This window comes from Serinus canaria, chromosome 3, assembly GCF_022539315.1.
Source record: "Serinus canaria isolate serCan28SL12 chromosome 3, serCan2020, whole genome shotgun sequence".
NCBI classification, from domain to species: domain Eukaryota; kingdom Metazoa; phylum Chordata; class Aves; order Passeriformes; family Fringillidae; genus Serinus; species Serinus canaria.
Window position 1 is genome coordinate 106,045,889 of NC_066316.1, and position 11,670 is coordinate 106,057,558.

The 11,670-nt window shown below is 42.7% G+C and overlaps 1 protein-coding gene across 2 annotated transcripts in view; it reads left to right on the forward strand.

Moving 5' to 3' along the window:
* MFSD2B (MFSD2 lysolipid transporter B, sphingolipid) overlaps window positions 1–9,942 on the forward strand; it is a 46,025-nt gene extending 36,083 nt beyond the window's left edge. For both annotated transcript variants that reach the window (XM_050972492.1, XM_009095693.4), the window contains 4 exons: window positions 3,296–3,405; window positions 4,941–5,084; window positions 6,890–7,066; window positions 8,062–9,942. In XM_050972492.1, the coding sequence (XP_050828449.1) occupies window positions 3,296–3,405; window positions 4,941–5,084; window positions 6,890–7,066; window positions 8,062–8,119 (489 nt within the window). In that variant the 3' untranslated portion in view covers window positions 8,120–9,942. The remainder of the gene's footprint in view (window positions 1–3,295; window positions 3,406–4,940; window positions 5,085–6,889; window positions 7,067–8,061) is intronic.
* Window positions 9,943–11,670: the final 1,728 nt, after the last annotated feature.

Consider the following 11,670-nt stretch of genomic DNA (forward strand, 5'->3'; position numbering starts at 1 on the left):
GGGCACGGATGGAAGGCACAGGATAACTGTGGGATGTTGTTTATAACTCAGAGGGCAGCAGCCCTGTGACAAGGCAGCAGATGCCAATAACAGAGTATTTGTTTTTCTGGTAAGAAAGAAGGAGCTGCATTAGCTGTTTATTGCAGTGGGAGCACTGCCCCCATGACTGCACTGCCACTGCATGAGCGAGGCTTTGGGGCATTGTAACCTCAGTCCTGCTGGCCCTGCTTCTCTTTCTCTAGGAAATTACAGTTACAATGATTATTATTATCGATCTAGAATTTTGTTTAAGTGCTTTGGTTTCTGAGTGGGTGCCCCATGTGGAGCATAAGGCAGTCATAAAATTGCTTATAGACAACATAAAATCTGATATTGCTGGAGTGCTCTCTTGTGGTGAAATAACGATTTTGCCACAACACTGGGCTAATGCAAGGATTATCTGCCTGTGCTGGGAACTTGCAGTCAGAAAAGGTTATTTTCTGCCTCCTTAGCTTGGGAGCAAATGCTTTAGATGGGAAATGCATTTAAAACATAAACGTAATGGATTAGACTGCAGGACTCCCAGAATCACTTATCATACAGAACTGTAAATAGCAGTGCTTTGGGGAATCACTCTCTGTGAAAGCTCTTCTCATGCCCTCAGCTCCCAAGCTGCACGTATAGAGGATTGAAACACTTAATGTTAAACTAATCCCCATCATTAAAAAGCCCTGTAGATAAGCCTCTGGCTCTGGATTCTACATGTGCTGCTGTGCCTGTTGTTCACAGGCGTGAGAGATGGAGCATGTGATGGGTAAAGGACAGCTGGGCAGTGGCATTCAATCAGCATTTTAAAAAGTGGATTTTCAGTCCTGTAAACCCATTGCTTCAAGTTGAAGTTGAAGAAATCTAGTGACTATGACTACTGCCAGAAAATAAATCCCAAGCATCCCAAATTAATTTGGTTTTGAGGGTAACCTCTGTGGCTTGTCGTGCAATGTCATGAGTGGATCCAGCTGTGGGGAGTGGAGTGAGCCACTCTGACTTTTGGGTTTATTTAGGGCTGAGGACGTATATGGCTTTTAAGAGGTGATTGGAAATGAAAGCAAATTCTTCCTCATGAAGACTGAAGGTGATCTGTGAAATGGTATATTTACAGTTTAAAACGACCACTGAAGCCCTGCCACTCCCCTTGGAATGCAGTGTGAGGATGTTTTAAGGCACTGTCTCCAATAGCAAATTAAATAGTTCCACTGGCCTAGAATAGAAATGGACATTTGGTCAACTCTGTTATTTAACTGAGAGAAAAATCTTCACCCAAGCTGATTAGCAATCTCCTGAGAATTATCAGTGTTCATGGATAAGAGAAGAGCAATGGAAAGTGCCTAGCTGGACTTGTGCAAAGCATTTTACACTGTCCTGCATGTCATCCTTGTCTGTAAACTGGAGGGGCATGAATTCAGTGGATGGACCACTCAGTGGATAAGGAATTAGCTGGATGGTGGCACCTAAAGAGCTGTGGTCAATGGCTCAATGTCCAGGTGGGGGCCAGTGAGGAGTGTCATCCCCAGGGTCTGTGCTGGGGCCAGTGAGGAGTGTCATCCCCAGGGTCTGTACTGGGGCCAGTGAGGAGTGTCATCCCCAGGGTCTGTGGGGCAGTGAGGGTCATCCCCAGGGTCTGTGCTGGGGTCAGTGAGGAGTGTCATTCCCAGGGTCTGTACTGGGGCCAGTGAGGAGTGTCATCCCCAGGGTCTGTACTGGGGCCAGTGAGGAGTGTCATCCCCAGGGTCTGTGCTGGGGTCAGTGAGGAGTGTCATCCCCAGGGATCTGTATTGGGGCTAGTGAGGAGTGTCATCCCCAGGGTCTGTGCTGGGGCCAGTGAGGAGTGTCATCCCCAGGATCTGTGCTGGGGCCAGTGAGGAGTGTCATCCCCAGGGGTCTGTGCTGGGACTGGTGCTGTCCAATGTCCTTGTCAGGGACATGGAGAGAGCGACCGAGGCACCCTCAGCAGGTTTGCTGGTGACACTGAGCTGTGTGGTGCAGGTGACATGCTGGAGGGAAGGGATGCCATCCTGAGGGGCCTGGACAGGCTTGAGAGGTGGGACTGTGGGAACCTCATGAAGTTCAGCAAGGCCAAGCAAAAATCCTGCATCTGGGTCAGGGCGATCCCAGGCACAAAACTAGTCTGGGCAGTGAATGGATTGAGAGCAGCCCTGAGGAGAAAGAAATGGGGGTGTTGGTTAGCAAGATGCTCAAGATGACCCAGCAATGTGAACTTGCAGCCTACAAAACCAAATGCTTCAAAACCAGCATGGGCAGCAGCTGGGGAGAGGATTCTGCCCCTCAGCTCTGCCCTCACAAGACCCCTCCTGGCATGCTGCATCCAGCTCTGGGACCTACAACCTCAGAAGGTTGTGGACCTGGTGTAGTGAGTCCACAAGGGGGACCACAAAAATGATCAGAGAGTTAGAGCACCTCTCCTATGACGATAGGCTGAGAGAGCTAGGGTTGTTTAGGCTGTAGAAGAGAAGGCTCTGAGAAGACCTTAGAGCCCCTTCCAGTGCCTAAAGCAGCTTCAAGAGAGCTGGAGAGGGACTTCCTTTAGGGGCATGGAGTGATGGGACCAAGGGGAATGGCTTTTACCTGACAGATAGGTAGATTTAGGTTGGACACTAGGAAGAAATTCTTTACTTTGAGGGTGGAGAGGCCCTGGCACATGTTGCCCAGAGAAGATGTGGGTGCCCCATCCCTGGAAGTGTTCAAGGCCACATTAACATTTGGATGGAGCTTGGAGCAACCTGGTCTAGTGGAAGCAACCTGGCCCATGGCAGGGGCCCTGGAATGAGATAATCTTTAAAGGTTTCATCCAAACCAAACCATTCTATTATTCTATCTAGCACAGTTTGGGAATCAACCACTTTAGGGCTCTTCACACAAAGTATTTATATGGCCATAGGTTTTTTGGAGACCATGAATGTTTAGGACTGTGAATGTGGCCAAGGTCTGTGAGTTGGCCTCAAGACTGGTAAATGGACTCTTGGGTCTGTTTAATTTACTAGTTCAGTTGTAGCCCTAATACTGCTAAACAGAGACAACTCTACTATCACTTGTCCTACTTTTCTCTAATTATTCTGGGTAGTTAAGTACAGATTGGCTCAGGGCTTTTTGGAAATGCAATTTGACCAAAATACTGTAGTGTGAGACATTGCTGCGTATGTACTGTTCTGTAACATAGTTTTGTATTTTGAAGGGAACAATCTGTATAGCATTGAGCAGTGCATGCTGTAATTTAGATTATAATGCTTTTCTTCTTCAGTGGATGATTCCTTTTGCAGTCATGCTAGTGACCATTCCAAACCTGATCCTGGCTTACTTCGTGGCCTTCGTCTCTGGTCTGAGCATTGCAGCATCTCTTCTATTGCCATGGTAGGAGAATTTTACATTTGAGGTGGAGAATGGATGTATTTCTGCATTACATGTATGTACTACTGCATGGAATTTGCCTCTGAAAAAGGCAGAATATGGCAAGAGTCACTTCTTCTAAGAATCATTTTTTGGTTTTGCAGTGGATGCATTATGCAGTGATATGAGCTTGGTTGCCCTGTTGTCAACAGTCTACATCCACTGTAACTGTAGCTGCTTTTTGTATACAAGAGTATGTAAATTAATCAATAATCTAAGTAGCTATACAACATGTGATAGCATTGCTTCAGGAATTATGAAGTTAGGCAAATCAATTAATGCTGAGCAATTAAGAATGTAGCAGAGGACACATAAGGCAAACTATGTTTAACCTTACATTTTATATGGACATGTAGTTATAGAACCAGGGGTAATGGCTTTAAACTGAAAGGTGATAGATTTAAATTAGTTTTTAGAAAGACTTTCTTTTCTGTGGGGGTGGTGAGGCCCTGGCACAGGTTGCCCAGAGAAGCTGTGGATGCCCCATCCCTGGAAGTGTTCAAGGTCAGGCTGGATGAGGTTTGGAGCAACTTGGGCTAGTGGAAAATTTCCCTGCCCATGGCAGGGGTCCAGAATGAGATGAACTTTAAAGTCCCTTCCAACCCAAACCATTCCATGATTCTTTGTGCCCCTGCTTGAGTAGTCCTTGGTTATGGGTCAAATGCACAAGGTTATGATTACAAGAAACCAAGGATTCAAGGTCTTTTGCACTTGAGAACTGAAAATAACTGAAGAAAAATAACTCAAGGATGAGCATGGCCAGACATTTCCTCTTCAGACTGAATAATTGTTATTGAGATCACATTAACCAGAAAGCAAGACCATTGCTGAGAGCACTTTTTTTCATAACTTGTTTGTACAATGCCCTGAATACTCCAAGAGATGATGGAATACATAGTTTGAAATAAGTTGTCAGACTATGTAAGCTTTTCTGCACAGAGGGTGAGAAGACTTTTCTTTTTCCAACAGTAAATAACTACATATATTGGAAATGAAATGTCAATTCACAATTAACATTCAAGCAGCTTCCATTATAATTCCCCATTACCTAATTCAGTCTCTTTGAAATAGAGAGAGAATAGGTTTCATTGGTTTCTGAAAATGTTGTCACCTTGTCAAAAGAGTTATTTCAGAGTGCAACTATTCAGACATTCAGAGTCCCTGGAAATCTTAAGAAAATCTTAAGAAATGTTGGGGGGGAGGGGTTGTTGTTCTTTTTTAGTATCTGATTGGAATGACAGGCAGACTAGGAAATTCTGTCACCTCTCAAGTGTTTGATGGCTTTTCAGTGATTTTCCACATTGTAATATATGGCCATGCTTTTCTTACACATTTTTGCCCTCCTTTCCAGGAGTAGAACCTTTTGAATTGGATTATTTCATGTACATGGCTACATCAGTCAGCTTAAAAATTAAGGAGGGCTGTGCTCTATTTCATTAAGTTTGGACTTTAAAAAGAAATTTTGGCTTGAGTTTTTCTTTTATCTTGCTCACGTCTAGGTCAATGCTGCCTGATGTTGTTGATAACTTCCGCCTGCAGAATCCCCATGGGAAAGGACATGAAACCATTTTCTATTCTTCTTATGTTTTTTTCACCAAGATGTCAGCAGGAATTGGCTTAGGAATTTCTGCAGCAGGACTGGAGTAAGTAACACTGTGTTTCCACTTAGTGGATCTACTCTGAAAGCATTCTGAGGTTACAACACTTTTACCCTGTGGAGTTAATTGCATGCGCTGAGCCTGAAAGCGCCAGCAGCTCCAGATGGCTGACCACTAAAAACAGGATTGGTGCCATCTAGGCCAGACAACTGAGCATTAAGTTACTTGCCCTGACATGATTCTATTCAGAAAAACCTGACTTCCCTTCAGATTTTCCTCTTTTCAATTACTCATGTAACTTTTAGTGGCTTATATGAATAAAGAACTAAACCCAAAAGTGCAGCAGATGAAGGTCCCCCACAGGTGATACAGGTGCTTTGTGCACTCCCTGTTGCACCTGAACTGGACTATCTCTATGAGCTTGTAAGACTTTACATGGATTGAAGCACTTTCAGGGGTGCCAGAGACCTGTCCAGTATGAAAGAATCACAATTCCTGCATGGTTTTAGGGAACTGGATACTGATCAGAATCAGGAACTGCCTTTCTCCCAGCTCTGCCTGTCACCTAGACCATGTCACTTTAGGAGAGGGTTTATGGTCTCTCTCCACTTTATCTTGTCTGTTCTGACCAGCCAGGCTGAGTAAGTTGCCAGGCATCTCCTGCCCTGCCTTTGTGCAAGACCTGGCAGAAAGGGCCTCTGCCTTGTCCCTGCTACAGCACACAATAAATACTTAGAAGGGACATCTATCCCTCAGCTCCATATTAGGTTCTGGTAACCAGAATGTTTTACTTTGGGGCCTTGAGCTGAAATTGCAAAATAACAGGCAATGTTGGCTGAACATTTTGGGCTTAGGAATTTTAACTGCTTGTTGGTGAAACCCTCAAACTATTTGCTGTTCCCCAATTAACCCCTTTTCAATTGCATTCCAGTTGTGTCCCAGCAATTTGCCAAGGCAGATGTTTGTGGGAGAACACAGATAACAGAGTGATGCCAAATAAGCTTTCATTAGGAGGATGTTCAGAAGAAAAACTCATTCCACAAATTGGGAGTAGGAATTTGAGTATATCAGCAGTTGTGGGACTGCATGGAAGCCCTGAATCAGTGGAGTGTACCTAACTCGGAGCACTTGAGTAAATTTGTCTATCTTGAGACGAGTGCTTAAGTGTGTGTTTAAATTAAAGTTAATTATTGCTGTTGAAATTGGTGAAATTACTTCCATGCTTTTAAAGCAGAGCTTGAATACTTTGCTGAATATTAATAGGAAACACATAACAGATTAATTTCACATAACCACAGAGTCACAGAATGGCTTGGGCTGGAAGGGACCGCAGTAGCTCATCAGCTTCCAACCTTCCTTGCTCAAGCAAGGGTCATCCCAGAGCACAGGCACAGGATTGTGTCCAGATGGTTCTGGAATACCTCCAGTGAGGGAGACTCCACAGCTCTCTGGACAATCTGTTCAGTCTCAGTCACTGCACAGGAAAGAAGTTCTGCCTCATGTTCAGGTGGAACTTCCTGGGCATCAGTTTATTTCCTTACATGGAATTCCACAATCCTTTCTTTAAAAGTATGCAAGCAATTTGATAAATTTCAACAGCAATAATTAGCTTAAATGTTATATATAATAACAAGAAAATACAGAGATAATGCAGTTATCTGAAATTGAGCACAAAAATGAGGTTTGAAGAACACAAGTTGAAATGTAGTGGGGAGAAGGAAAAAAGAGAGGCATAGGGAAAATGGGAGAAAAGTCTTGAAGAGTGGGGGGGTGGGGAGAAGGAAGCCTTCAGGTGAGCAACAGCCTTTTGACTTTGGATATACACACACCACTTGTTTCCATTTGTTTAGGTTTACTGGGTACAAGCCAGGGATATGCAGACAGTCAGATGATGTGATCCTCACACTGAAACTCCTCATTGGAGCAGTCCCTGCCATCCTCATCCTTTTGGGTTTGTTTATACTCCTTTTCTACCCCATCACTGAAGAAAGTCGGAAAGAAACAAAGCTTGCCCTTGAAGAGTTAAGGTAAGTTTGGACTGGCAGTAAAACAGCAGCAACACCCCCACAGCAGCTCTTAATCATACTGGGATAATTATTATTGTAAGGAATCCCTATATTCCTTACAACAAAGTAAAACAATGTGCTCTTAGTCAAATTATTAACAGAGTAGTACCATGACATGTTCCAGTATTTCTTTTTTGTAGTGCAATACAACCTGCCTAGAGGACCATTTATCAGAAATTTCAGCTGCTCTATTTACATTTTCTCTGGAGTGGCTCACAAAGCACTATTGTGGTACATTGTTTCAGGCCAGAAATAAGGAATATTCTACATAGATTAAATGTGTGGGGGTAATGTGAATAGCTACAATTTACTTTTATATAGAAGAAAATGTTATGTTGTTGACTGCATTCTTGGTGTGTATGGGATGCAAGAAACATCCAAACCATTTAGAAGTGTAGGCAGAAAAGATTGTGGGAGAAAAAAAGAGGTGAGCTTTGAGCTATTCTTTCCCTTTTAACTGTCACTCTCCCTTCCTCCTTTTTTCTCCTTCTCCAAGGAAAATCTTGTGTAGCTCAAATTCATCCACCTCTGTCAACTCTTGAGGACATACATAAGGACAGTTCTAGCAGACTGATGGATGAAATACCAAAAAAAATAGGTTGTTTCTTAATCTTGGTTTTATTATCCTGATTTACTGGAATTGGAAACTGATTACCATGCTAAGAGGTCCATTACAGGACCTAAGCAAGGGTGCCTGGGACCAATTCATGCCCTAAAATATCCAAGATATGTGCATGGGTTTGGCAGATATGACAAAGGCCTCTGTGCAGACTGGAGGGGACAGGGTAAACAATCTAAAACGGGACTGGTTCCTCTGTTCAGGAGCTTCAGTCATTGACCAGAACAACCACACCTTGCTGGGGGTTCTCAGCTGTTTGAGACTGTCAAACTCAGCTCCATGAGTCAGCAGTGAAAGCCAGAAGTGTGTTCATGTATCATTTTTCTGCTTTTACCAGGAGGAGCCACCAAAGCACCGAGAACTTGGACAGCCATGAAAAGGACACCTCTGTCTGAAAGCTCTGAATGCAGCGGCTTCCCAAATACAGACTCACATCCCACCAACACTTCTATGAGAGTTTTCTAGGTCATTTCTCTGCTCACATTTTATCAAAAAGGACAAAGATGATTCTGACATAGCCAGTAATGAAATCAAGAGAGGACACCATAGTGCAAATATACACCTAACCCCATGCACTGTGCTAGGAAATGACATTACACATGTTCAGAAATGCAAGCTATTGAAGGCTGGGGGATTTTGTTTGGTTTTTTTCCAATGATTAATGGGAAGCTGGGATCTTGTTCATGGGAGAATTTATGCATTTGTAACTTAAGAGGAAGAAAAAAGAGTAAATGTGACCAGAGAATCTTTCAGAAGGTTCAGAACTGGAAAATATTCCCAAGGATCATTGAGTCCAATTCATAATGAACCATCCAAATATTAACTCACAATATACTTCACCCTTGGGGGCTGGGGTGGATTTTGAGCACAATCTCCACCTATAACTTGCACACTATTGTGTTTGGAAAGCACTTGGGAACCTGAAGTATACTATATATATAGTATATATAGAAGTATATGTATACTATATATATAGATTCATATATATATATATATATATGAAGTTAGGATTAATTTTGTTTTTAAATTAAGCCAATCACTCATGCAGACATATTTTGAGGATTTTAAAAAATTTTCTTGAAAGAGATTTTGAGGTAATCTAAGTTTATAGATTCTATAAGAAATAGAACCCTGCATTTCCTGTTACTGATGTTTCTTGCTTCTGAAACCTGTAAACTGATCTCTGTCAGAGAATGAGAACTTGTTTTCAAAATCCACATCTCCCCTGAGGATATGAAAAATCAGTAGTCCCTTCCAAAAATTATGCAATTCAATTTTCTTTACATTTTGGCCTTTAACTAACAGCCATACCCATTTCTCACATGGTGTAGGCTCTCTGCCTCACAAAAAACCATGGCATGGGTATTAATCTCAGCTTGCACCTATTTTGTAATAATGAGGCTACAGCAGTCTTTTAAATGGTGATTTTTTTTCAATCAGGGATGCTATCATGCTTTAGATACATCAACTCATTTCTACTATAGATTTATACTGTTGAGCACACTTTTTAAATGAAAGACACACCTAATCTCAGGCACCTTCTGCAGCACTGAAGTTCCAACCTGTTCATTCTTGGCTTCTGTGGTGGTTCCAGAGACTGGCTCCAAGCCTAAGCTAAAATGATGGGACTCTGAAGACATATCTAAATCTGGAAGGGAGAGTGAGGAATTCAAGAGGTTTGATCACCTTGAAGAATTTAGCAATGCAAGACAAGACATGAATTTCATCCCACTGCCTTCCCTGTGTGACTCTGTGAGTGCCTTTTTGCTGCACCAGAAGTGCCTTTGGAGGACAGGCTTGCTGCTGTTTGGGAGCACCTGGAGGAAGGGGCCACCTGATATTTGCTCAGGGTCGTCTGGGAAGTGGCTCACAGTGCTGGGCTGGAAAATTGGGAAAGATTTTGCTGAAGGACACTGGGATGTAAAATCAGTGCAACCACAGAAAGTCTCATTAAGTTTGATACTGAAACCTTGTCAGGCAAGTTTGGAGTCAAAGACCTTATGAACTGTCCTCAAAATGCTTAATTATGAGGGAGATTCTAAGGGTATATTTTGAGTGTGTGTGGGTAAGAGCTAACTTTGTTTAAGATTTCTGTTGACTTGCCATCTAAGGCTGGGGTTTTTTGTTTTCTTCCTTGTTTCAGTTTTTGGACAAACCAAGATATGTATGCCTGGGGCATATGTGTTTACAACAATAAAAACCATAAGCCTGTTTACAATTTTGAGTCTGATGGAATTTGAAATAGCAGATTTACTGCACTTTGAAGTAGGTAAGTTATGTAGCAATATCACATAGCTCCAAAACATCACAGAGAACCGTTTGGGGCATTCGATTTATTCTGTAATATTTGTGTATTTCTGAATAGCCATGTTTAAAAATAACCAGAAGGCCCAGTAAAGGCTGTTAATGTTTTTTAATGGGTTATGTTTTCAGCTACTATAAATCTGTAGCTACAAGGCAGTGGGTCCGTGTCAGTTTGTATTAACTGAACACTCAGCCTAGTGATAAAAGGGCTGCAGAAAATGCTGGCTGGGGTTGAGTGGAGCCATTTGAATGTGGCTTACAATACTATTTCTAGATCAATTGTGCAATTGCCTCTAAAATTGCATAACACCCAGTCTGAAATCAGACTCTTGGAAGGTAAACTTGGTTGATTGTAAACTGTTTTCTTCTTCTCCAGACAGACAGTGTGATCTTTATCTCACTGAAGTATACTCAGTCCTCACTTTGCGTATGGTACCAGCAAAGGGAACTGCCAAAAGAAAAGATAAAGCTTCTTTAGATTAAGTGAAGCTGACTATTTTTATGTTTTGAAAATCTCATTATTTTATTTCATTATCAGAAATATAATGTTGATGTAATTTTGTTGAGAAAAGGGGTTTATTTTTGCAAGTCAGAAGAATGGAGGATTAAGTGCAGGATAAGATTATTTTTGTAACTTTCTTTTCTTAGACTCAATGTTGGTGCAGTAAAATGAAAGAGATTTATACGTCTCTTGTCAGTTTTAAATGATGTGTATGCCATATGTATGTTCAGAACAAGTGACTGAAAGAAGCAAATTTTATGTTGACAAGCATTCAGATCAAATGCTAATCTAATGTAAACCTCTTGCCTTCCCGCTGACTGGCAGTAACAGGGGCCAGGTTTAATTCCCAGGGGTTCTCCTTCAGGTAATATCCAAACACATTAATAAGAATATGGAAGACTGGATTAAACCAGCTGGATGCATAAGGGACAGCACTTCCCCACCTGCACACAGGCAATTCCAACAAATATGGGAAGAAAAGAGAAGGATAACAGAGTTGTGTGTCACTGGGTATTGCTCTGTAAGCCAAACCATGTCTAATTCCTTGTCCTTGCTGAAGTCCAGTGAGGGCAGCCCAAATCTTCCAGGCTGGGCTGGTTACTGGCAGTCAGTAGCTGAGCTGGTCACCAGTCATAGAATCATGGAATCACTACAGCTGGAAAAGACCTTGAAGATCATCAAGTCTAACCATCAACTCAGTCTTCTCTTCCAGTTTCATTGCTTTTCCTGCCTAGCAACAACACTGACACCTTCCAAGGTTACCCCACCTCCCTAAAGGCTCCTGCTGGTGATCAGGTAACTCCATGTCTTAGCTGCTGTTCCCACCAGGCACTGATGGAGGGGGTTGCTGTTGGCCACCAGCTGTGCCTCTGTGTTCCTCTCCTGCCTCTGTGTTCCTCTCCTGCCTCTGTGTTCCTCTCCTGCCTTGCTGTCCCCTGCCTGCCCCTGAGCTCACTGACCGACCTTGGCTTAGCTGGATCCCCTTCTGCCAAGTCTCCCACGTTAACAGGTGGACACCACTTTGGACATCTGTCCCTGGGGAGTTCCTGAAGGCTGGGACCTTCTGTGTCAGGTCACTGGCTTTTCAGGAAGGGCTCTGAAGATTTGAATAGTAATTCCTTAAGTCACTCCTGAACCTAA